This window comes from Arachis duranensis, chromosome 1 (genome assembly GCF_000817695.3).
Source record: "Arachis duranensis cultivar V14167 chromosome 1, aradu.V14167.gnm2.J7QH, whole genome shotgun sequence".
Classification (NCBI taxonomy): domain Eukaryota; kingdom Viridiplantae; phylum Streptophyta; class Magnoliopsida; order Fabales; family Fabaceae; genus Arachis; species Arachis duranensis.
This window is the reverse complement of record NC_029772.3, coordinates 95,435,981-95,458,712: the sequence shown is the minus strand read 5'-3', so window position 1 is coordinate 95,458,712 and position 22,732 is coordinate 95,435,981. Positions and strand designations below refer to the sequence as shown.

The 22,732-nt window shown below is 32.1% G+C and overlaps 4 protein-coding genes across 4 annotated transcripts; 2 read left to right on the top strand and 2 right to left on the bottom strand.

Annotated features, from left to right (window-relative positions):
- The first annotated feature begins 3,515 nt into the window (after positions 1–3,515).
- Positions 3,516–8,332, top strand: LOC107464222 (uncharacterized). The gene is made up of 4 exons (XM_016083156.3): positions 3,516–3,699; positions 3,925–3,978; positions 4,693–5,517; positions 5,831–8,332. Exons 2-4 carry the CDS (start codon positions 3,937–3,939, stop codon positions 7,703–7,705), a joined length of 2,742 nt encoding a protein of 913 aa, XP_015938642.1. The 5' UTR covers positions 3,516–3,699; positions 3,925–3,936; the 3' UTR covers positions 7,706–8,332.
- A 1,092-nt stretch (positions 8,333–9,424) lies between these two features.
- On the top strand, positions 9,425–10,959 carry LOC107464216 (uncharacterized). The gene is made up of 3 exons (XM_016083145.3): positions 9,425–9,632; positions 9,847–9,971; positions 10,392–10,959. The coding sequence occupies exons 1-3, from the start codon at positions 9,482–9,484 to the stop codon at positions 10,680–10,682; spliced, it is 567 nt and encodes a 188-aa protein (XP_015938631.1). The 5' UTR covers positions 9,425–9,481; the 3' UTR covers positions 10,683–10,959.
- Positions 10,960–11,075: 116 nt separating this feature from the next.
- On the bottom strand, positions 11,076–14,222 carry LOC107464210 (mitochondrial thiamine diphosphate carrier 2). The gene is made up of 8 exons (XM_016083138.3): positions 14,052–14,222; positions 13,675–13,839; positions 13,461–13,577; positions 13,251–13,362; positions 12,756–12,883; positions 12,094–12,246; positions 11,846–11,983; positions 11,076–11,632 (listed from the first exon to the last, which is right to left on the bottom strand). The coding sequence occupies exons 2-8, from the start codon at positions 13,789–13,791 to the stop codon at positions 11,420–11,422; spliced, it is 978 nt and encodes a 325-aa protein (XP_015938624.1). The 5' UTR covers positions 13,792–13,839; positions 14,052–14,222; the 3' UTR covers positions 11,076–11,419.
- A 5,469-nt stretch (positions 14,223–19,691) lies between these two features.
- Positions 19,692–20,323, bottom strand: LOC107464464 (uncharacterized). Its single transcript, XM_016083385.1, has 2 exons — positions 20,156–20,323; positions 19,692–20,045 (listed from the first exon to the last, which is right to left on the bottom strand). Exons 1-2 carry the CDS (start codon positions 20,321–20,323, stop codon positions 19,692–19,694), a joined length of 522 nt encoding a protein of 173 aa, XP_015938871.1.
- Positions 20,324–22,732: the final 2,409 nt, after the last annotated feature.

The following is a 22,732-nucleotide window of genomic DNA, read 5'->3' as shown; positions in this document are numbered from 1 at the left end:
GTATACTAACAATGTAAGGATTATTTTATGGTGAGTTTTATGGTGTAGAAAGAAAAAAATTTCTATACCTATAGATATGTGTTGGTTTATTGGAGAGCTTGACAAGTGTTTAAAGGGGGACAAAATCTGTACTCTTTGCAGGAGAAGTACAAAGGCCTTGTTTTTTCTACAAGTGGTTAGGTCAAAATTTTGATTGACTAATTATACTAATTAAAATTAAATTTAGTAAGATGATAAACCTCACCACAAAATTATTTTTTTATCGATCTTTAACAACTACAATAAAAGACTTCAGTTTATATATTTTATTTTGTTTGAACTTTGAATCATTTTAATCTTTTAATAAACTAACTTATTATTTTTATTTTTAATCCATATTTATTATTGTTATTACTATTATAGTAAACTTTGTTAAATCCAAATAAAAATTTAATTATTTTGTTGGTTTCTATAATTTTGCAAAATTTTCAATTAGGTCTTTATATTTTTTTAATTTGGTTTTTGCATTAATTTTTTTAATTAGGTCCTTTTTTACCGTATAGAGACTCAATTAAAAAAACTTTAGAGCAAAGATTCAATTAAAAAAAATATATAAAAACTTAATTAAAAATTTCATAAAATTATAAAAATCAATGGAATAAATAAGCTCCAAATAAAAAATATATTCATTGTGTTATATTGTAAGCCAAAATACAATTGTAATGTATTCCAGAAATATGACTCACATATTACATAATTAGTCATACTAACAATATCCATTTGTAATTAATTTTTTTTATATTATGAGCAATACATACTTAATGATCTTTTTATTATTAAAATAAAATAAATTACACTAATTTTTGCTAGCATCTAAATTCACTAAATACGTTTAATTAAATTAAAAGTTAACAATAAAAAATATTATTTATTATATTGTTATTTACAATTTTTAAATTTTGTGATGGTAAACATACTTTTAAGACAATTTAATAATATAAAACTTATGACACAAATATTTTTTTTATTAGATATCATACGACCCTTTATTTTTAAACAATATTGCCATATAAAATAATTTACTATATATTTTGTAAATAAAAAATAAGTTTAGATTAAATGGTTAATAGCTTAAACTGAGTCGTTATTTTTCGAACAATAATAAAACAGAAATCCAATTTATGATGAGGTCTATTATTATGTCAACATAATTAGTCATAATGAAAATAATTACTTACTTAAATTCTATATAAAAAAGAGAATTTTTTTATATCATTCCTACAAAGAGTATAAACTTTGTCTCCTTCTTTAAACACTTGTCAAACTCTCTAATGAGCCAACACATATCTATAGCTGTAGAAATTTTTTTCTTTCTACACCATAGAACTCACCTTATTTTATTCTATGCAACTAAATTTTCCTATATCATAATTTTTTAAATAATAAGCGTGAGCATTAAATATTGGAACGGAGTAATTATGAACTTTGTTCCTTGAAATATTTTTAGATATTAAATAGGTTGTTGTTGTGGTTTCACATTGCTGGTTCTTAATTTTTTTTTTTTATATTTAATAGTTCCTTGGAAGTTAAAGATGTGATATCAATTTGGCTCTTATTATATAAGCCACAGGCGACATCAAATATATCTCAAGTTTTATTCTAGAAAGAATATTGGATTTATTTGATATATATCATCACGTGAATCTTTTAACAAAATTTTATATCTTCGGAAAGTTAATATACATAGAGATTAACTTTGAGAGTATATCTTTTACATCTGAAATAATAGAGTTTGAGAGGTAGAATAATTGATATGTAATTATGTACACATATTATTTGAAGAATTAATATATCAAAATAAAAATAAATTGAGAAGCCTCACGTGGAGTAGAAGTAGATAATTCTCACCTTATAATAACGCAAAAATAATAATGAAAGCTCCATCTCCCGATCGTATTCGTATATAGTAGATATACTATAATAGATTAATATCCATATTCTGCTGCTAATTTATTTATTTATTTATTTCATGTGTTTTCTTCTATAGGCAAAACTGGTGAGGGGTATTTTGGTGAATTCATTAGACGTCCCAATTATGGCCACGTAAACGCGCTACATGTAAGGGGTATGACACTGTGGGCTGTGGGGCTTTAGGTTTAAAGTTTAAACTATGTTTAATTAGGTGAATTATTTGAGTAATTAATTAAAAGAATTTCAAATCTAGAAACTTTCAGTAAAAATTAAGATATTTAAATTTTAAAATATGGGATTTTAAATTTTATTTATAGGGAAATAAATATTAGATTCCCGTTTTTACTCTGTTAAAAATAATGTTAAATTGTCTTAAAAATTGAAATACAATATTTTGTGGACGAAGATATAATCTAATTATTGTATTCAAGTCATATGCTTAATAGTATAACTAACAATTGTTTTTTCTAAACATAATATTTTGAAACTTATGAAAATTAATTACATACAGCATTATTTAACGTTTCTTATGCTTGATTCTTTTAAAAAAATTAAAATATTTTATCTAAATAAACATTTAATATATCTATTATTCACATTATTTAATATTTTTATTATCTATCTATATTTTTTCTTTCTTTTATCTCGTTATCTTTTTACACTTTACATGTAAAATATCATAACGGTTATGTTTGAAGAACGACATCCACGTATATATTTTCGTTATGTTTTACAAACTTGGATGGATAAAAAAAATTAGATGTTAACATTTTAAAAAAATAAAAAATTTAAATATATTTTTTAATCTTCAAAAATTTAAATATTTGTAGAACAAAATGTTAGGAATTTATTTGTGTGTTTTTTTTAAGGAAAAACAAGATTTTGATGGATCAAACCGTTTAAAAGGATAAGACTACCAGATCCAGTTGCTAGTTGGGATTAGTTATTATCTCTCTCGGATGAAGTATGTAATTATTAATATATCGTTAATGAAGATTTGAAAATATGTTCAACGCTTACCTATTAACTAATGTCTTGAGTTGAGTTTCCTGACACACTGTACACATTACAAGAAAATAAAATCTTACTTTATACATTTCCATTTTACTGACAAATATTTTAAATATATCCTCCTAAAAACACTAGTTAAAATATATAATAATATTTTTACAAAATTTAAGTAGTTAAAATTATATATAATTAAATTACAATTATAATGTATTACATAAAATTAATAGTTAAAAATTATTAAATAATTTGACTAATTTCATTAAATTTTTATGTAACAATTTTTAATTATTAATTTCATGTAAAATTGACCTAACTAAAATTTCACCAAAAAATTAACAAAGGTTGAGAAGTGGGAGGGATGAGAACTACAAATGGCAACGGCGAAGCAATTTCACGCAGTAGGATCTCCTCTTCTCACTCTCACTCACCACACTCTCTATGATTGGAATCGGAATCTCCATTGCCACGTGTCACTCCGTTTCTCACGCGCCATAAGCGCGTCCCGACCCCTTTCTCTCTCCAAACTCGTACTACTATTTTTTATTATTCTATAATATTATTCATATTAATATATATATAATATATCTCTATTTTCTGTGTTGTGTGTGCATATCAATCAGCGTGCGTGAGGAGGAGAAGAAGAAGAAGAAGAAGGTGTTTGGTTTGGTGAGAGAACACAGTCATCTTCAATTCAACCTTCTTCGTAGCCATGAAACCTCTTCTTCTTTGTTAACGCAGGTACCACCACCACTCTCTTTCTCTCTCTACTTTGTGTGCACGACTTCGTATTTTATTATAATATAATAATAATAATAATAATAATATGTATAGATTAGTGTTTTTTTCTGTGTGTTGTTATTATTTTTGGTTCATCATCAAAAACTATGCTTTCTTCACGTTTTCTTTATTTCCAATCTGCAACTTGGCCAATCGGTGCGTAACCACCACGACCCGTTTTTGCAGCTTCGTTTCTTCATGTGGGTCTCACCGACTGCTGCTGCTGCTTCTTCCATGGAGGTAACCGCTTCCGCTAACTCCCAATCTTCTCTCTCTATCTCTCTCTATCTCGTTGTACGGTCTTTCTTAATGTACTTGCTGCTGCTCTCTTATCGTAGTAAATAATAACTCGAATTTTCTTGGATCATATTGGATTTCTCACTGTGGAACCTGTGCCTCTGCTTGTCTTTTTCTTGCTGCTTCTTTCTTTTTTTTTTATTTAATATATATAAAAATATATATAATATTTTTATGTCGTGTTCTTCTACTTGTGCCTTGCTGAGGTCGTGTTTCAGCTTTGAGTGTTGGTGGTTTCGTAGAGATTGTGTTGCTTTCGGCATTCAAGAGTAATGTAGCTAATGGGTTCTCATGCATTTGTGTAAAGTCTTCAACTTTTCCTCTCCTTTCGTATCTTACTTCATGAAACGGATCTGGTTCATTTATCTCAGCTTCTGCTTGCTTGTCATAAATTAATATAACATCTCTACTCCTTATTACGGTTTATTATTATGATGTAGAGGTGGTTTGGTTGGTATGAGATTCATGTATATATAGTTAAGAAATAAAAAATGAAAAATTGGAGACTCTGCTTGAGCTGAATTAGTTCAAGTTTCATTCTTAAATGCTGGTGTTTAATTTACTTTATCTTGACCAATTCTCTTTCTTTTTTTTTTTTCAAGAAAAATATGTATACATATATATGTCGATGAGATTTGTGTTCAAATTTTGTTGCAGGTGGATGAGGTGCAAGTGAATAAACTTGTGAATTGTGTAGATGAGCAGGCAGATGAGCAATCACTTACTCCAGAATTTTCTGATGATTATGACAATTTCGGTGATCCAGATGTGTTTCCTCGAGTGGGCCAGGAGTACCAGGTCGAGATTCCATCACTGATATCAAATTCTGATTATTCCTGGTTACAAAAGAATTCACATGAGGCAGAAAGCACAGTTAGTGCTCTCCATGCATTTCGAGTAGGATTACCCATCCCATTGATTCGGCTTACAAATGAAGTTGGAAACTATAATCATGATCATCTGAAAAATGCATGCAAGTCATCAACTGGAGTTGGCAAGAAAATTGAATCTTCAAAACTTGAATGCGTCAAAGAGACTCAGGGTGGTCCGGACTATGAAAAACTGAATCCGAAGCTCGAGGTGACTGACAGCACATTGGTGGATAGAATGGAATTGGGAAATCCCAATGTTAAGCAAGAGACGAAGCACGGAGTGAAAGACCTTCGTCTGGTTCCGGGGGCTGCAAGTGACACCTGGAATGAAATTGAAGAGAGCAGTTTTATCCTTGGATTATATATATTTGGGAAGAATCTTGTTCAAGTGAAGAAATTCATTGGCAATAAGAAGATGGGTGATATATTGTCATTCTATTATGGGAAATTTTACAAGTCTGACAGATATCAAAGATGGTCTGGTTGCAGGAAAATGAGAAGCAGAAAATGCATTTTTGGGCAAAAGATTTTCACAGGACCAAGGCAACAAGAACTTTTGTCTCGTTTGTTACCCAACATATCAGATGAATGCCGCAATAAATTACATGAGGTACTGATTTATGTTTTTACCTCATTTCTTCACTGTCATGGATGAGATCTATCAGTTGTTTATTCCTCAGTGAAACATTAGTTTGATAGCAAAGATGTTATTTCTGTTGAGGATTGGGTTTACTTTCAAAGCCATAATTTCTTTCGAAAAAATTTGTAGTAGATCACTTATACCGACTTGGAAAGTCTTTATCTAATGAACCTCAGTAGTTGTATGAAAGCCATCTTGATGAGTTTGCTGCCTCTTAATTTATAATTATATTATATTTACTAGGAATGTCTTATAATTATATTCAAATTGAATTACTTGGTAGGTGTCAAAGACATTTGTAGAGGGGAAAATACTTCTAGAAGATTATGTTTTAACTTTAAAGGCCTTAGTGGGGCTCAAAGTTCTCGTTGAGGCAGTAGGAATTGGTAAAGGGAAGGAAGATCTAACAGGTCTCGCTGTAGATTCTATGAAGTCCACTCAGGGACTTCCTCTTCGCCCAGAAATACCAGTTGGCAAAGCATGTTCAATGCTTACATCTGGGGAAATAATAAGCTTTCTAACTGGTGATTTCAGATTAAGCAAGGCTCGGACCAGTGATCTATTTTGGGAAGCTGTTTGGCCTCGTTTACTTGCAAGGGGATGGCACTCTGAGCAGCCAAGTTGTTACAATTATGCTGTTTCGTCCAAGAATGCTCTGGTCTTCCTTGTCCCTGGAGTCAAAAAGTTTTCAAGGAAACTAGTGAAGGGAAATCACTATTTTGATTCTGTCAGTGATGTCTTGGGTAAAGTTGCTTCTGATCCTGAGCTAATTGAACTTGAGAAAGTTGCAGATAATGGTTGCACTGAGAGGGATGGGAATGGGTGGTGTGAAGAAACAAAATTAGACAGGGAGAATTCCCCTGATCAGCCACGCCATTGCTATCTCAAGGTAAAACCTCCAAACCGCAGCATGGATGGAATGAAATTTACTGTTGTAGACACAAGTCTGGTTAGAGAAAAGATGAAAATGGTGAGAGAAGTGAGAAGCTTACCATTTGAAGTTTTAAGAAGTTCTGCTTTTGAAAATGATTCAGATACTTCAGAGGAACAAACAAATGAATCGGAATCTGTCAACACCATGTACTATGATAGGAAGAAGGCTGGAGGCGGAATTTCTTCGGACTTGCATGGTGTAGAAAGCAATCCTTCTAAAGGGGAGCTTTCGATAAGCAGCATGGATTCTACTGCTCTATCTGCTGCCTCCAAGGACCAGAAGACAGACTTACCCAATAACACACAGAGAAGAGATGGTATGAAGTGCCAATCGCTACAGAGAATGATATCTGACAACAAAATAGATTTAGTCCCCGCTGCAAAAAGACGGCGGAGATTAACTGCGTGTAGCCGTCCAAAGAAAAATGTCAACACAGCTAGTTTGTTTATAGTTCCCAGAGTAAAACAAGAGGAGGCTAGTTTCTATCCTGACACCCCGAAACAAAGTGCGAATGTAACTGCCGGTTTATTTTTCACTCCAGCTGTAAAACAAGAGAAGGCCAGTGATCATGCTTATAACTCTGGACTTTGTGAGAATGTTCCTTCAATTAAAATTCCACCTCAGGAAAGTAACTCATTATTTGGTCTTCCAACCCAGGGGAATGAGACACTAGCAGGTCCAGTGTCAAATTCCAGCTCAATTATCAGCACAGAAGCTATTCCTGCTACTAGTTCTTCAGGTACCAAGGATCGACATGAGAAACCTCTGCTGCGGACTCTAATTGACCTTAATTTACCTGTTGCGCCTGAAGTTCAAGGCGATGAAACTTCTGAGAATGAAGCTTCTGACGTGCAGCAAAAGAACACAAGCAAGGAATTAGAAGAGCTCAGTGTAGCAACAGTCTCCAAACCTGTGGATCACTCTTACCATCAGCCTGACATACAAACCAGGAGACAGAGCACAAGAAACCGCCCTCCCACAGCAAAGGTGCTGGAAGCTTTAGCATTTGGATATCTTGACAGAAAGGAGAAGCGAAGTCGTCGGGATTACCACCAAGACAGTTCCAGACCTCCCCGACGTCGCAAAGCGGCAGGTTCTGGCAGTGGTGTCACAGGTCTTGAAAAAGATGAAAAAGCAAATGTTGTCTATAATGGTAATGGTAACGATAACAGCAGCAGTAACAGCAATGTGTTATGTACAGACTTCAAGTCTACTGAAGGATAAAAGGAACCGAGTGTCCAAGCTTCTTTTATGACTGACAATGGAGAATAATACTTCCTTGATTTTGTGCCCTGGATGATTGATTATTGTTGCCAGTTTGGTGGGGTCAAACATCAGAAGGAAGGTTTCAGTTTTACAGCTTTAGAGATGTGAAGAATTTCCATGGGGAATGTTACCATTAACTGCAAAGAGAGACATAGAGATCCCTCAGGTCTCTTTGCACTCAAACAAGATCTGAGAAAGTGCTTTCTTTCAAGTCTCTGGAGTTGAAGTTCTATGCTGTGTTCCCACCTGTCAATACACACTGCAAGACAATGCACATTATGATTCTAGTTTCCTTCTTTTTCTTCTCTTTTGTTCATTATAGTTACATGTTTAACCTTGCCAATTCTGTCAAATGAGGACAGAATGAAGGAAAATGGAGTGGTTTTCAGAAGGCTTTTCCCCTCTTTGGGTGTGTCCTCCTGAATGATTACTCCAAATATTCATTATACATGCATATATGAAGTGATTCTCATTCACAATTACTTGCCTCTTGTTACTAGTGATTTGCCTTCCCCTCTTGGATTCCAATAATGGATTGGAGGGAATGAAAGGGGTATTTTACATAGATAAATATACTTTTCCTTACACATTGAGTAGATACATTTTCTTCAACCTTTTTGTGCAGTCCTAATCCAAGTTCCTATTACATTATTTGAGAGTTGAGACTATCATCAGGAGCTGAATTGTTTACCTTATCCAGAAAATTTTGTGCACTATCTTATTTGACACACTGTTTCAAAACAACCGTTAGTTTTCTATTGTGCTTTTGCGACACTTGTTCGTTTAATTTGTCCTTTATGATCTGCTCTTTATTTATTTATTTATTTTTAATGTTTCCGTTCCCCAACTAACTTTCGGTCACAAACATAATAAATTGTGTCGCTTCCAAGTGTAAGGAGGATTAATTGGATTGCACATTTCAACCAGATATTGTGTGCTACTTGTAGTTGTAAGTTGAGTTTTGTGTAATAATGAATGTCTCCATCGTTGTTGTTCCCTCAACAACGGAGCCACTTGTCACTTGTCACATACTTTCGTAGCGGAATTCATTACTACATTTTTTTTTATCTCCCCCTTCTCGTAAAATCAGTTTACCAAATTACCAAAATTATTTATCTCTAAAAACTAAGTACTGTAAAATTTTTAACATTGTAAACTTATTTAGACTTTTTTATTTACCAATTTAAATTAAAATACATAAATTTATCAATTTGTGTATTTTAGTTGTGTTATCGCTGACAAAAAAAGGTGAAAACAAAAATTAAAAAAAGGTGAATAATTTTTTTTGCATTTTTGTTATTGCTGCCAACGAAAATAGACAAAAAAAAAAGAGAGGAGAGAAAAAATGATTGTTATCATTGTCAATTGAATTATGTGCAAATAAAGAGGGGATGATAATAATTTATTAATTTTCTCTCTCCTATGCTCATTTTTACTGGAAAAAATGTGGAAGAAAAAAATTGCTCAACTTTAATTGGCAACATCAACGTAAACATTGTAATTTTTATATTCGTTTTTTTCATAGAAAACACAATTAAATGTTTAAAATTGTGTATTACGATTTATTTGAATAAATGAGTAATTTATTTTATTTAAATAAAAAACTAACTTATTCATACTGAATAATAAAATTCATAAAATAAGTATAAATAAATTAAACAAATAGTCGCAATAGGAAGGTTTAAGAGGCGAGACATAAAGGAAAGTGCATTTGAAGCGGTGAGAGGGTGAGAGATGGGTCAGGCATTTCGTCGAGCATCTGGAAGAATACGAGCTTCCTCCGAAGCCGATATTCCCAAACCTAAGAAGGTCGTCGATCCACCGCCGCCACGGAAGGTGGATGTTTCCAAGGCCACCGCACAACCGCAGGACACACTAAACGCCGGTAAGTTACTTTAAAGATTTGCGGTTCCCAGAAATTTAGCTCCTTTAGTTTTGTTTCTTACTTAGAAACCATACAAGGTGCTCTGTATTCAGCAGTTATTATTTTTTTTTACCTTTTTTCTTTTTAATTGTGGATTTTGACTCTGCGAACTGTGAATTTGTGATCCCTAAATGGGGTTGTTTGATGGCATTGGTGGTGGTTGTGTTCGTTTAAGATGGTGGCTCTAAAGTTAACTTGGAGAATGTTCTGGAAGAAAGAGATCCAAAATACGATGCCATGCTTGGTCAAATGCTTGGTAGAATTACTGCAAAACCTGGGGGGAAACCCGAAATGGGTGAGGTCAGTTTCTTTTCCATTTTAATTCCATGCAAAACTTGTTAATACTGCTTCATCATCAACAATGGAATTAACATTGCGTATGATACAGAAATACAAAATTAAGAGTATAAATAGGAATAGCTTCATAGTGATTGGTTTATTAGTGAATTGTTATCATTGAGTTTTGATTCATTGATTCTTCTCTATGAACTGTTACTCAGTTCTCCCTATTGAGCTTGGGTTCATTCTTACTCTTGACATAGTCAGATTCTAGTTTGTTTGAGTCTTCATTTGAATCTACCAAGTTTGTTAAGGCACTTAGTACTCTAAAATTTACCGAGTTCATAGTGAATAACACAGCTTGAATGATCTAAGCATTGCTCATTGCTGCAAAATTTATTGTGTGGCAGCCTCATCATGCTGATGATAATGTTTTTACAGGCTTTTGTGGTAGAGAAATCTAAGAGGCCTATGCCAAAGTTGCGAGATACAAAACCGGATTCTGGTAGGTATGAAGAAAGGCCTGTTCCTACAGGCAATTTGAATGTGGCTCAGTTGCGCCATATCTTCCTCTTGCATGAGGGCAGGGATGAAGATCACAGAGGACCAATGGACGTCCACAAGATTGCTGAAAAGTTCCGGATTGAAGCCGTGCAGATTCAGAGGATCTTCCAGTTCCTGTCACTCCCTCCGGAAAATAGCAACCAAGAAAAAAACAAATCATCAAGATAAAGCTCTACAAGCATAGCTAACAGGTTTGTTTGACAGGGGATAGCTTTGAGTGCATTTGTGGGAGGATGAGTTTCAATAAGGGTTTGGTATGACCAACAATGTTCTTTGTTCTTTCTTCTATGCTACCAAGTTTTAGTGGCAACATTTTTTTCATTCAAAGCTCTAAAGTCTTAACAGCAGCAGCTTAAGCTATCTTACTCTGTAAGATACTGTACTTGTAATGTAATTTCTTATAGGAGAGTTACCTGAAATATATGGTTAGATTTCTTTCTTTTTACTCACAGGTTAGTAGCATTAATCTATTCTGTAGAACACAGTATGCAAAATAATCTGCATAGCTGAGGTCTCAAACGAGAAACGATAACTAGCGCTTCAATTTACCTCTTCAAATTCAAATCTAATGTAACACATGGATAGGTGTATCATATTGTAAATTTACATTTGCAATTCAAGAAAAACATTAGTTAGAACAACCACACCTCATTCAGGCAAGGCTATATAATTCAGTTCCCAAAAACAAAAAGGTAAACACGTATTGATGTATGCTAAGATCCTCCTTCATCCTAAGTTTCCTCCATCTAAAGGAACATTACTCTTATGAACTACCGGTGTAACCAAAATCAATTAGGTCATCCCTCGTGCTTTCTTCCTATTCTATGAGGGAATCAACCTCATATTTCAAAAATGAATGGGTAATTAAAAAAAATGAAAAGAAAAAGAAGTGTGGAAATTCAAGTTTAAAGGGACTCTAGCCAATCAGAAGTCAACTCATATGCAACAAATGTTACAGCCCCAGCTGGTGCGGCTTTAACGGTTGATGGTATTATCCCCTTGTATAGACCGGCCCAACCTTCCGACCGTATTATCTGGCTCAAGGCATCAAACATATTCCTGTATGCATGAAGCTCAACTCTTGCTCCATATCTTGGATGCCTCTGAAGCCCCTCAATCTGTAGCAAACAGAGTAAAATTAATAATTACATCAACATAACGTATGCAACAACAAAACATTTAGCTTTCTAATTTCTTCAATATCCTCAACATGTTTCAGAATGACACAGCTTGCATATGCACCAGTGGTTATCACAAGTTAACATTCTAAAATTTAATTATTTTGATGTAATGATAACAGAAGTAATAATTGAAATGGGCAGAAGTTTTACCTGAAACCTTTTCTTGACTACATCAAGCGGATGACAGACAAGTTTTGCACATGTTCCAGCTGCCAACCCACAAACGAAAAGTTCGAAGCTAGAGAGGTTACCTCCTGTGGTGGTATTGGAATATCTATGGTTCCAAGCCTACAATTTCATACAATGCTTAATAAATTAATAATCAGAACCAATGAATGCGGATCATAATTATGTCAACTATTAAGTAAGAAATTTTAAATATGGCAACTGAAATTTACCATGGCCCAACGCTTAAATGTATCATAGGTGCCAAATTGTAGGCCTGCATAAGGTATAATCTCAACTAGCGTCGGTGACAATCCAGCATACAAGCCTTTGTAACCTCGAGTCTGGACAATATCAAGATATGCTGACCTCATGTTTGGATACACCTGATGGTTTGGCAAGATATTAGCAAGCAATTGCAATGTGAAATAATTTCGAAAGGGCCAAAACAACATCGGAGATCAGTACATCAGAACAAAGCAGAGAAGAAGAGCAAAAACAGCATATTCATGTTAACAGAAAACAAAATTCACAGGAAGGGATAAATAGAGAATGTTCAAGAATTCATTAATGAAGGCTTTGGCTTCGCCCAATGCAACAAAACAGGATATAAGACGACAAACTAAATTTGGCAGTATAACTATAATTAGACAAGAAGGAATGGGGAATCAACGGGGAGAAGCCAGAAGCACACTCTTTGCAACGGGTAAAAAGAACAAACAAAATAGAACAATGCCAACTTAAAATTTTAAGCATATCATGGTAAGGAAAAATGCATATCAGCTGGCAGAGGGTGTTCAAAAACAAGACCAGTTATTTGATTCACTAGCCTTCAAAGCACTTAAGTATTACACAGGTTAACTTTGAAATTGCATTATAACCTTGTTTCCTATACCTTTGGCTCCCCCTGAGAAGCTAATATGGTTCGGAGAAGATCAAACGGGTAAGACCCTATTGTAGCTGCACATCCAGCTAATGCCCCACTGACATAGGACAGATAAGGGCTCAAACTACTGTGATCCTCTGCAGCCAACAGAAAAAGAAACCAATGAACAATATAGACCAAGAATTGGATAAGGTATGAGATATTTCCTGACAAGTAATTGCATCCCTAAAACGTACACCATGCATGGGCAAAGATTTTTCTTGCATACAAACACACATTAACCGACAACATCCTCCTACTCAATAAAGCCTCGCACAAAGTACATTTGGTAAAATCAAATCCAGCGACATATCCGCAAGAGTTTCAACAGTTCATGAAACAATAATTTAGAAGTTGTATAAGTGATAATGACATGATAACTGATAAAACACCGCCTAAGTCTTCAAAGAAATACTTTGCTAATAAAGCGAGTATATTGCAACACTGAGTAATAAAGTAAAATACCTGACTTGGAAGAACCAGAGGCAAGAGTTTTCAACTTATGTAAAACTGTAAACTGTATAGCTGTATATGGCATAACCATAAGCAATGCCGGTACATTCCCCCGCCAAAAACCCTGTAAATTTATCATAGAAACTTATGCTGATAAGTGATAACTTAAAAGAGAAAATGCACTTGAACAGAATTGGATAAACTGTGCGCTATTGTTTAGACCTGAAAACCTTCTTCTCTGAAAATATCTTTAGATGCTTGAAATATACCAGTGTATTTTGATGGTGCAGCAAGATCCTTGCGTAGTAAAGCCCATGAAGATGTGGGCTCTAGTTGAACCTATCATTGCCAATGAATATGAATATTGAATAAAACATCATTTTTTGAGGGAAATAAAATAAACTTGAAAGGAGGCAACGACAAAAGAATAAACTACCTGGAACCTAATCTTAATAACATCGAGGGGAGAGGTTACTGTCCTTGAAATTCCACCGGAAATTGCCCCAGCAGAGGAATCAATAATGGCACGCTTCAATTGACTATGCTCCTCCATTGCCACAAACACCTTCCCTCTCCCTTCCTTCTAAGACTACACTATAACCTGCAATGTGCATAAACCCTATTAAACGAAACTTGCATAGCCCATAGCCATATACAACATTGTTCAATGCTTGATGTAACGAAAAGAGAAGCAAATCCACGATTCTTCGTTAGCTGAAATCCCTTCAAATTAGGGGTTCCTTTCCATTTTAATGAAAAGGGCAAAATCGGAACGGTAAAAAAATTCAAGCTTTAGGATCGGCGGTAACGTACCTGCAGAGGAAGATAAAGAAGGTGGGCAATCAAGAAGAGAACCCACATTACGGAGAGAGAGAGAGAGAGAGAGATTGCAGAAAGGGTTTTATAATTAAATTAATTAATTAATAATTAATTAACAATTTGCCGCCTTATTTGATTGAGATTGCAGGAATTTAGCGGAGACAGGGATTTCAGGGCGCAATTTTTTTGCCTTTCTTTTGTGGCATGTAGTGTACTTTCGCAATTAAAACGAGAGATTTTAGCTTCACAATTTTTATTTTTATAATATATACTTTTAGAATTTAAGATTGAACATTGATGTGCCTCTTTGGTAAGTAACGTATAATCTTTGATTTTATCGCAATTAAATTCCAAAAGTCATATGTGTTTTATAGTATAAATTAGTGTATATTTATTTTTCTATATTTATGTCTGAATTTTTTTACGATATTTTTTAACTTGATAAGTTAAAAAATAATTTATCGTAAATTAAAAATTTAAACTTATTTAAATAAACTAATAATAAGTTAATCATTAAATTAATTTAAATTGATTCTAAAATATATTTCTAAAATAAGTTATTCATGAATATATTTACTTTATATAAAATAATTTCATATATTTTTTGTTATTTATACTTTATAATTTTATATTATAATATAAAAAAAGCTTGGCAATAAGCATTCAAGCATTATCATATAAAAAACTCAGCATCCAATCTCATTCGAGTTATAACCACATTTTTATAAAAGCTCAATTTATCTACACAGTTACACAAATTAAGTTTAGGAGATATGTGTTGGAATAAATTAATTTATTAATTCAGATCATTCATATTGGGTCATCAAAAATATATCATAATGCAGAAACGTACCTTTATTTATAAGAGTCAGAAATTAATGAAAGGATTTGAATCTTGTGGTTATTTCAATCTTCATCAACCAAAGTCTTCTGTATTCTTAGGTGACTGAACTGCAACTCTTTTGATGAAGAAAGAGCAACAAATGCGGCTTTGGTATATTGGAGACCGAAACCCTGAAGGTCTATTTATATTTGAGCATAGCACCCATTAAACCCCAAATCTCAAATAAAATAGTATCTAAAATCCAAAAGATAATATATCTAAAATAAAAAAAGATAATTATCTAAGGAACAAAATATAATATCTGGTTTTATTCTCATTTAATTCCAAATCAAAAGTAATAATGACTTAGTGTGTGTTTGGATTACAGTTTACAAACGGGAGTTTGTATAAAATTGATTTGCAAACTTGATTTTGATGAAAAGTAAGTTTGTATTAAAGTGATTTATGTTTGGCTATCTTTATATTAAAATGGATTATAATAAAATAAATATTATTTGGAGTATACTATTCAAAATTACTTTTAGATGAAAAATTACAAAAAATAACATATAAAAATTAGCAAAATATATTTTATATTAAAAATAAGAAATATGAATTATATATATAAGAGTATTTAATCAAATATATTACATTTTTTCAAATTTTAAATATTAACGTGAAAATGTTAATTTAGTATTTTTTTTACATCGTATTTTTGTTTTAATTTTTTCAATAATCTGATTCTTAATATTATTTTGGAATTCAACGTTTATGATTTTATTAATACCTATGATTAATTTTTTATTTAATTTATCTTTTTTTAATGGGATCATAATTTATATTATAAAAAAATTACAATAAAAAATTATATATACCAAAATTATAATTATACAAAAAAATACTAAAAATAATAAAATTAAATATTTATCCTGGAAGAGATGGAAACAAATCTAAAAGTTTTTGATGATGTATTTTATATAGTATATTTTTAGTTGTTTTAGTACTCTTTTTTAGTACCTATAGTTTTTTACTATTATTATTATTATTTATGGTTAATTTTTTTAATTTACTTTACCTAATGTGATCAATAAATCATATTTTGAAAAGATAATAATAAATATAATATACAAAAATCACAATTATAAGAGTGTATAATGTCAAATAAAAATTTAACAACAAAATAAAAATAATAAATAAAAGAAAAAGAGAGTTCATATAAAGAGAAATAATAAGAATTCCATAAATAATCCAATAACATGTCTTAAGGATAAAATTGGTAAAGAAAAAATAGATGTTTAGTGTAAATGGCTAAAAGCTCGTTAGTGAAACGCAGAAGCTAGAAATTGTTGCTTCTGGCAAACTTGGGTTTGACATCAAAATTACTTCTGCGTTTGCCAAATCAAAAGTTAGCCAAACAAAAAATTGAAACTTTCAATAAGCTTAAACGTATTTTTTCTCTTCAAACGGGTTTGTCAAACACACCCTTATTCAATTTAGCATTTATAATAATAAATGAGATCACCATTATATAAGTCATTTAATTTGAAATAGCATAATTTGTTATTATAATTAATATATGTATTGCCCACAAACAATTTATGAAATTAAAATAATTTCCTAACAATCTCCCACTTGGGCTATACATATATTCTTTCTTGACATAATCACACTTTATAAACTTTATGCACGTATCTGAATGCTATTTCTCTCGTTACTTTAACAATCTGGTCTGTCTCATACATTAGATATGGAACTACCGCAACTTTTATCACATTAATGTCGTGACTAAACCACGACAATCACCATCCTAATATACTCAACGATATAGATCAAATTTGGATGAGTAATATGGAAATTACATGCCAAGTGATCTCATGCATGTCTATTTTCAACTTGTCAAACTTTAAAACTTTATTGAGATCAAACACAATACAAATATTGCAAAACGAACATTTCACATTAAATAAATCATCAACTTAATTCTGCAGAAAAATAGCTCAATATCTGTCATAGGACATATAGCATAAAATAAACTCCCACCAAACCAAGGCATCACAAATATTGACACCCATCCGAGTTGTATGCTCATGAAAGACTTTAGGGATCAATTCCTTGGTTAGTGAGTCTGCTAGCATATACTCTGTTCCTATATGTTTTATGAAAATTTATTTTTTTTAACATTTCTCCTTGACAACTAAGAACTTGATGTCTGTATGCTTCGATTTTGTCAAGCTCTTATTTTTATTGGAGTATAGTACTGCTGACTTATTGTCACAAAATATCTTTAATGACATTTCAATGTCATCTACTATACGAAGTTCAGTGACAAAGTTTCGCAACCATATGTCATGAAATCGAAACCAGAGTACCTAATGATCTCTAAATTTTCTGATCTCCGATAAGTAAGCATGAAATCCTTTATTCTCTTTAAATAATGCATTTCACGTTTAACAGTTATTCAATGATCTATGCCTGGATTGCTCAAGTATCTACCCAACACTCCCACTATAAATGATATATCGGGACGTGTGCAGATTTGAGCATACATTAAGCTCCCTAGTACTGATGCATAAGGTTTATCATGCATTGTTGTCATCTCAACATCATTTTTAGGACATTGCTTGAGACTGAACTTGTCTCCTTTAGTTACGAGTGTGTCCATTGGTCTACATCTTTCCATGACATATCTACTTAAATTTTTTTTTTGATATAGTTCTTTTGTGATAATCCAAGAATACCTTGAAAGCGATCTCTTAGTATCTCGATTCTTAATACAAAAGAGGCATCACTAAGATCTTTCATTTCGAATTTGTTCGATAGAAATTTCTTAGTTTCATGCAACAAGCCTATATCGTTACTAGCAAGTAGAATGTCATCAACATGTAAGACCAAAAAAAATGTATTTACTCCCACTGAACTTGTGGTATATAGACTCATCTATGATATTTACCTCAAAACCATGAGGTAATGACTTGATGAACTTGTGATACCATTGACGGAAAACTTGTTTGAGACCATAGATGGATTTTCTCCTTTCTCTATTGGATCTCCTTAATGACATTTCTTGAGGTTGTTGAGCTTGCTCTATGGGTTGGAGTTGAGGAGAATTCTCATTATTTTTCGGTATTGTATCAGTATCTTGAGCAACAACAATATTCTCATTGTTCTCTTGTACTATAACTGGATCTACAGCAGAATTCTCATTGTGCTTTTGTACTATAACTGTATCTTGAACAATAATAGGCACAAGATCCTTATCATTGTCAGTTATAAAATTCTCATCAAAAGCAACATTCCTAATATTTCCTTTCCCCCCAAACTCAACATCTCTCGCATTTCCCGTTTCAAAATAGACCTTGATGCAAGATTGTAAAACTTGTACACCTATGAACGCTCAGTGTAACCAACAAAGTAGTAATTATTTGTCCTTGAGTCCAATTTTCTTTCATGCGGCCTATAAAGTTGTGCCTCAGTTGGACATCCCCAAATATGCAAATGCTTTATACTGGGCCTTTTCCCAGTCCAAATTTCATATGGGGTTTGTTAACTGCTTTGCTTGGCATCCTATTAAGGATGTACACTGCAGTCTTTAAGGCTTATCTCCAGAGTGATTCAGGTAAGGATGAATGACCAATCATACTTCTCACCATGTTCTTAAGAGTTCGGTTCCTTCGCTTTGTAACACCATTCATGCTAGGTTTGTCTGGCATGGTGTATTGCGGAACCATACCACACTCCTCTAGGAGAAGAGCGAAAAGTCCGGGACGTTGCTCACCTGAACCGTCATATCTTCTGTAGTATTCACCACCACAATCAGATTTGACAGCTTTAATTTTCTTTCCAAGTTGAAGTTCAACTTCACCTTTGAAAGATTTGAAAATATCCAAGGCTTGGGACTTTTCATGAATTAAATATAGATACCCGTAACGAGAGTAATCATCTATGAACATAATAAAGTACCGTTGTCCATTCCAAGAGACATTAGAGAATGGGCCACATATATTAGTATGTATCAGTTCTAAGACATCTTTAGCTCTCTCGGCACCTACTTTTCTTTCGTTTGTCATTTTCCCCTTTATGCACTCAATGCAGACTTTAAAATCCGCTAAATTTAGGGGTCCAAGAATTTCATCTGACATGTGCCTCTGAATTCTCTGTTTAGAGATGTGGCCTAGGCGTTTGTGCCATAATGATGCCGAATTCTTATTTAGTTTTTGTTTTGTACCTGTTTGTAATATTTCATTATTATAGGAATTTAAGTCAATCCTATATAGATTATCCACCAAATGACCAGAGAAAATATTATTCGACTTATAAAAGAGACTGACTTTATTGTCTCCGAACGAACAAAAATAACATGATTTGTCCAAACAAGAAATAGAAACCAAATTCTGTCTAAATGATGGTACATAAAATGTCTCTAATAAATTCAAGTAAAATCCACTCGTGGAACATAATCTAAAGATTCCTATAACTTCGACTGCAACTATATTGTCGTCTGTCACATAGATGTATCTTTTCGCATCACTTGGCGGTCGGCTCTACAAGCAACCCGGCATAGTAACACTTACATAAGTAGTAGCAGCAGAATCTACTCACCAAATATCAACAGGTGCATAACTTAAACTAGACTCAAAACAAACGAAAGTAAGAATTATACCCTTCTTTACACGCCAAGTGGCATATTTGGTACAATCCTTCTTCATGTGTCCCACCTTCTTACAGAAGAAACAAGTTGAAACTTGATCTTATTTCTTAGCCTTTTTCTACTGAGAAGGCACATCCACAGTAGTATCACACTTTCTTTTATACTAAGAAGAGGAAGCCATGTGAGCACTTTCAGTCTTATCTTGCTGTAGCCTCTCTTCTTCTTGCACACTGTGAGATATAAGCTCATTTAAGGACCAAGTATCCTTTAGAGTGTTATAACTCACTTTGAATTGCCCAAAGTTTGTAGGAAGGGAAATCAAAATGAAATGCACGAGTAAGTCTTCAGACAACTCTAACTTTAGTGCTTTCAATTTTGAAGCAAGATGAGACATTTTCATAATGTACTCTCTTATGTTCCATTTACCTTTATACCTCATGGAGACAAGTTTGGTCAAAAGACTACTTGCCTCCACCTTTTCATTCTTAGTAAAGAATTTTTCAACATCCTTTAGAAACTATTTGACATCTTTATCCTCAGTAATTGAGCTCCGAAACGACTCAGAATTGAGCGTTTCATGATTATAATGCTCATTCGATTGGATTTCTCCCACTTCTCTATTTTAACCTCATTGAGATTTTTCGGAGTGGAAGTGGGTTTCACCTCTCGAAGAGCTATATCTAGATCCATACAATCGAGGACAATCTCTACGGTATCCTTCCGAACTTTAAAGTTTGAACCATTCAGCATAGGAATACTGCTAATTTGTGCAGAAACATTAGTAGCTAAAGCCATAGTTTCTGGATTAGAACAAATGAACATGCAGTAAACATTAGTTAAATAATGGGAAAAATCCGTATTGAGATATCTAGGATAACATTAATTTTCAATCTTTGGATAGAAAATTAACTGTAAGTGATACTCTCATTGCAGTAATCAAATATTGTCAAAATTCCTGTCACACATTAAACCTTTCTTTGGACCGACTTAATGCGCACATGAAGACTTAAAATTCGCAACCTATTTATTACCGCATATATTTTCTATTAGTTGGCTAAACAATAATCTTCTTTTGGGCCGATTATTGACCGCATAATTAATAGAAAATAAACAAAAGTGTGCAATGCTTATTATTTGGCCAAACAACAAACTTCCTTTGTGCCGATTATTGTTCGCATAAATAATCAGCATTACTTTATTCTTAATTAGTTACCCAAATATGTATTTACTATCAATATGTGTATATAATTCGGCAAAATATAGACATTTCTTTGACCTGAACATTCGCATGAATTATATATCGTCATATTCCTTATATTTTGAATAAATCAATTTTCACAAAGAGGCTAATTTGGTAGTATAATGTCCAATCAATTTATTTTAAAACCAAATCTTTATAAAATAGATGGGTATAATAATCCAAATTGTTACTAGTTTTCTTATGTAACAATTAATTTTTATTATTATTATTATTAATATGTACACATAACTTAGCCAAATATAAATCTTTTTTTAGATTAATTAATATTTGTATAAATGACATATACATATTAATCCTTATTTTTTAAGAAAATAATCCATTAATTTTATATCAAACTAATGGCACACACCATTAAATTTGAGACAATTATAATTTAATAAATACAAAATACATATATTCAATTAATATATTAATTGTCATACTTGACGTAACAGGATTAAAATTTATAAAATTTTCTTCAGAACCTCGTGATATATATAAATTCACAGTATTAATATATAATTTTTTTTATTCAATGTATATAATATCATTCCATTAATAGATATTGAAATCCACTCTTAGCCAAGAAAATAGAAACCTTATGTCCACAAATTTAAATCGAAAAATCGAATACAAACAAAAAATAAATTTATTATTTTTTAATAATTTAATTATAGATGACTCTGATACCATTTGTTAGGATAAATAAATTTATTAATCCAGATCATCCATATTGAATCATAAAAAACATATCATAATGTAGATACGCTATCTTTACTTATAAGAGTCAAAAATTGATGGAAGGATTTGGATATTGTAGTTCTTTCGATCTTCTTCAACCAAAAGCTTCTGTATTCCTAGGTGGATGAACCGTAACTTTTTTGATGGGAAAAGAGTAACAAATGCGGCTTTAGTATATTAGGAACCGAAACCTGAAGGTCTATCTATATTTGAGCATGACACCCATTAAACCCTAAAATTCAAATAAAATAGTATGTAAAGCCCAAAAGATAATATATCTAAAATCTAAAAAAAGATAATTATCTAAAAAATAAAAGATAATATCTAAAAAATACTTGCTATAATTTTTTACATTATAATTGTAAATTTGTCACTTCTTATTTTTTAATTATATTATTTGTAGCTGATTTTATTTGCTGTTGAAAGAACATGATGTATTATTGCTTAGTCGTAGCAAAAAGAAAAGTAAAAGTGATAAAGAAAAAAAAAAGGAAAGAAAGAAAGAAAAAGTAGTGAATTATTAGCTTTATTTGCAGGTCTTGCCATACATTAAGATTGTTATTTGCTTCGTTTTTATAACAACTTGAGCACCTTCAGTGGACACAATTTCTCTCGAGAAGCAGTGCAAATAAACTTTGTAAAAGTTGTTTTGGAATCTAAAATTGTATGGCTATCTTTTGTGTTTATTCTTACTAGGAATTAGACCAGAATTAAGATGTGTATGCTTCTTCTTTTCCCTTTCCAATTATGTGTTTGATGAAGAAATAATTGACTCCCGTGTATATTTAATAAAAATTACATTTTAGGGTGGTTGCGGTAAATATATAATTTTAAAGTAATGTTTTTCAATATTTGAAAATACTTTTAATTTTTTGAAAAATAAAAAAAATATTTAAAAAATATAACAAAAAGTGACATTAAATTTAACAATCCTGTTTTAAGTATTATCAAATTTGTATTTTATGGTTATAATAATAATAATAATTAGATTTTACCTTAATAAATTAAAATACTTAGGTTAAACGGATGAATATAAACTGATAATATTATTCAGTCTTGTATGCGAGTATGTTAATTTTTAACCTTGGATGAAACCATTACATACACTTGGCCTCTTTTATTATTATATTTTTTTACTGTTCAGCTGTCATAATTTTGTCTTAATTAATCAGGTTTCAATTCTGGTTGTGTACCTAACTATAATGGGTGAATATTCTTGAAAA

Bases quoted from the DNA above. Each gene is read 5' to 3' on its own strand.
- LOC107464210 (XM_016083138.3), bottom strand. From the start codon at position 13,791: ATGGAGGAGCATAGTCAATTGAAGCGTGCCATTATTGATTCCTCTGCT. The intron at 12,884-13,250 runs GTATTTTACTTT...TGTTGGCTGCAG, and splicing joins CTCTGGTTCTTCCAAGTCAG to AGGATCACAGTAGTTTGAGC. The intron at 11,633-11,845 runs GTAAAACTTCTG...TGTTTGCTACAG, and splicing joins TAGTCAAGAAAAGGTTTCAG to ATTGAGGGGCTTCAGAGGCA.
- LOC107464464 (XM_016083385.1), bottom strand. From the start codon at position 20,323: ATGGCTTTAGCTACTAATGTTTCTGCACAAATTAGCAGTATTCCTATG. The intron at 20,046-20,155 runs GTTAAAATAGAG...GATGTCAAATAG, and splicing joins CTCCGAAAAATCTCAATGAG to TTTCTAAAGGATGTTGAAAA.
- LOC107464216 (XM_016083145.3), top strand. From the start codon at position 9,482: ATGGGTCAGGCATTTCGTCGAGCATCTGGAAGAATACGAGCTTCCTCC. The intron at 9,633-9,846 runs GTAAGTTACTTT...TGTTCGTTTAAG, and splicing joins GCAGGACACACTAAACGCCG to ATGGTGGCTCTAAAGTTAAC. The intron at 9,972-10,391 runs GTCAGTTTCTTT...ATGTTTTTACAG, and splicing joins GGAAACCCGAAATGGGTGAG to GCTTTTGTGGTAGAGAAATC.
- LOC107464222 (XM_016083156.3), top strand. From the start codon at position 3,937: ATGTGGGTCTCACCGACTGCTGCTGCTGCTTCTTCCATGGAG. The intron at 3,979-4,692 runs GTAACCGCTTCC...ATTTTGTTGCAG, and splicing joins CTGCTGCTTCTTCCATGGAG to GTGGATGAGGTGCAAGTGAA. The intron at 5,518-5,830 runs GTACTGATTTAT...ATTACTTGGTAG, and splicing joins GCCGCAATAAATTACATGAG to GTGTCAAAGACATTTGTAGA.